The 2,604-nt window shown below is 67.8% G+C and overlaps 1 protein-coding gene across 1 annotated transcript; it reads left to right on the forward strand.

The window, feature by feature from the left end:
* Positions 1–1,203: 1,203 nt before the first annotated feature.
* DLX4 (distal-less homeobox 4) lies at positions 1,204–2,602 on the forward strand (the record flags this gene model as incomplete). The annotated part of the gene is made up of 2 exons (XM_009287773.1): positions 1,204–1,419; positions 2,304–2,602. Coding segments are annotated over 2 exons (468 nt in total), but the record flags the coding sequence as incomplete, so codon positions are not given.
* Between the last annotated feature and the right edge of the window lie 2 nt (positions 2,603–2,604).

The raw sequence follows: 2,604 nt of genomic DNA on the forward strand, positions 1-2,604 counted from the left end.
CGGACTCGCCGGAGCCCCGTGCGGATGGGTGACTGCGTGGTTGCAAGAAACCCCGGGGATGGGGAGCATCAGAGCCCCAGCTGCCCGCATCCTGCCCCTGAGACCCCCGGCTGCCCGCATCCTGCACCCTGTGCCCACCGGGGCCGGGCAGACTCTGCCCTCTGCCCCACCGCCAACACGCTCCGATCTCAGCTCCCTGCCCCATCGCATCCCCGTTCCCCACTGTTTTCCCCAAAACCTGATGCAGGAAACTGCAAGCTGAGCCGCCCCGGAGAGAAGCAGCCCCCAGGCTGCCCCACAGAGGGGTCCCGAGCCCGGTTAAGCCCCCAGGCCCTGTTGGCCCCTCATCAGCTCCGGAGAGCCATGGCTGTGGCCAGAGCAGACTGTGTGCAGGGCGTACGTGGATGCGCAGACACGCTCACCCACATCAGCCCCGTGCTGCTGAGCCGGGGGACCACCTCGTCCCCGGTGCCCCTCTGAGCCCCGGCGGGTTTCTGCCCCGTCCAAGCCACGTGGCCCAAGAAGGACCCAGGGATGCTCAAAGGCACGGAGCGGGGAGGAGATGGTCCAGGGTGGGAGCACAGACTTCACAGCGAGGGGCTGCCCGGGGGCTCACTGCAGCCCCGGGGAGCAGCGTGCCCACAGCAAGGGCCCCCAGGGCTGCGCAGTCTGTCCTCTGAGCCCCGGCGGGTTTCTGCCCCGTCCAAGCCACGTGGCCCAAGAAGGACCCAGGGATGCTCAAAGGCACGGAGCGGGGAGGAGATGGTCCAGGGTGGGAGCACAGACTTCACAGCGAGGGGCTGCCCGGGGGCTCACTGCAGCCCCGGGGAGCAGCGTGCCCACAGCAAGGGCCCCCAGGGCTGCGCAGTCTGTCCTGCTGCCCCCTCCGTCGCCCCGTGGGGCCCTGCCCGGCTCCCCCATTGGGTGCACGGCAGAGGGGCCTGTGGCCTGCCCGCTTTTGTGCTTGTGTAGCGATATTGAATGAATAATCCCATCCCTCCCTTCCTCCTCCTGTTTCCCCTTTGCTTTACCTGGGGCTTAAACACACCAGCACAGCAAAAGCAGGTCCCCCCCTACTTATTCCCCCTCCCCTCCAAAACTAACCTCCAAAAAGCAAAACCTGCTGCAGCCCCCAGGGCCGGGGTGGGACGGTTTGGGGTTGTTGGTTTTTTTTTTTAACCTCCCAGCATGTTGGTTTAACTCTCTGCTCCTCTCCCACCCCAAGAGCACGAGAAGCCCCCGGCCGTCGCCAACGGGGAGCTGCGCATCAACGGCAAGGGGAAGAAGCTGCGCAAGCCGCGCACCATCTACTCCAGCCTGCAGCTGCAAGCCCTCAACCAGCGCTTCCAGCAGACCCAGTACCTGGCGCTGCCGGAGCGCGCCGAGCTGGCAGCCCAGCTGGGGCTCACCCAGACCCAGGTACGGCCCCCTGCGAGGGGGCGAGGGGATGGTCACGGCCCTGGGGATGCGCCACGCAGGGGGCTCGTGCCCATCGCTGCTCCGGGAGCGACTCTGGATTAAGGCTGCGTCATGATGCCGGGGTGCAACTGGAACTGTGCCGAGCCGTGCCGTGCCGCGGCGGGGGAGCTGGCGCCGGTGGGCCCCCGGGGCTCAGGTTTGGGGCGCCCCTGCTCGCACCTCCTAGCGGCACCGGGACTTTCCCAGCCCTGGAGCCTGGCTGCCGGCCCGGCCGTGCCCGGTGCTGGGCGGCGCCCTGGGCCGCGGGGGGCGAGTGGGTTTTTGAAGACGATGGGGAGAGACAGGCAGGCGGCAGCGGTGCAGCCCGGAGCCAGGGGCGAAGCGAGCTCATAAAGCCGGGGAAGAAGAGGCAAGTGGGAACCTGCCGGCAGCGCGGGGGGGACCGCGGGGAGGAATGAGCGGGGCCACCACCCCAGCGCGGCGGGCCCCACTGCGCCGCACCCCGGCCCAGCCCCGGCACCCGGCACCTGGCTGGGCTGGTGGGGGCCACAGCCCGTGCCGGAGGGGGGGACGTGGGGACACATGGGGATGTGCACGGCTTGCTCTCCATTTATCGCACGTTTGTCTGGGCTCCCTGTGCCTCTTCCCACATTCTCCTCCAGCTGCCCTTAGTGGAGTCTCTGGTGGCTTGTAAGGGGTTGGGCTCAGAGCCCAGCTTATCTCATAGACCCCCATGCCAAACCGTCTGTGCCCCCTGGAAAGGGCAGGTGTAGATGGGGGAGACGGGGACGCCAGAGGGGTCTGTCATTATTAATGCCGGGGGTTTATGGGGGGGCATTGGCCACAGACCCCCTCCTCCCCACTCACCCCTCTCTCTCCCACAGGTCAAGATCTGGTTCCAGAACAAGCGCTCCAAGTACAAGAAGATCATGAAGCAGGGCTCGAGCGCGCCCGACGGGGAGCACCTCCACACCGCTGCCTCCCTCTCCCCCTGCTCCCCCAACATCCCTCCGCTCTGGGACATCCCCGTGCCGGGCAAAGGGGCCCCCCTGGCCCCCAGCAGCTACATCAACAGCTTTGGAGCCTGGTACCAGCCGCACCCGCAGGACGCCATCCCCCGGGCCCCCATGATGTGATGCTGCCACGGCTCCAGCACCCGCCGGCTCCGGGAGGGCAAGGGGGGAG

Source organism: Aptenodytes forsteri, unplaced genomic scaffold, assembly GCF_000699145.1.
Source record: "Aptenodytes forsteri isolate BGI_AS27 unplaced genomic scaffold, ASM69914v1 Scaffold25, whole genome shotgun sequence".
NCBI lineage: Eukaryota > Metazoa > Chordata > Aves > Sphenisciformes > Spheniscidae > Aptenodytes > Aptenodytes forsteri.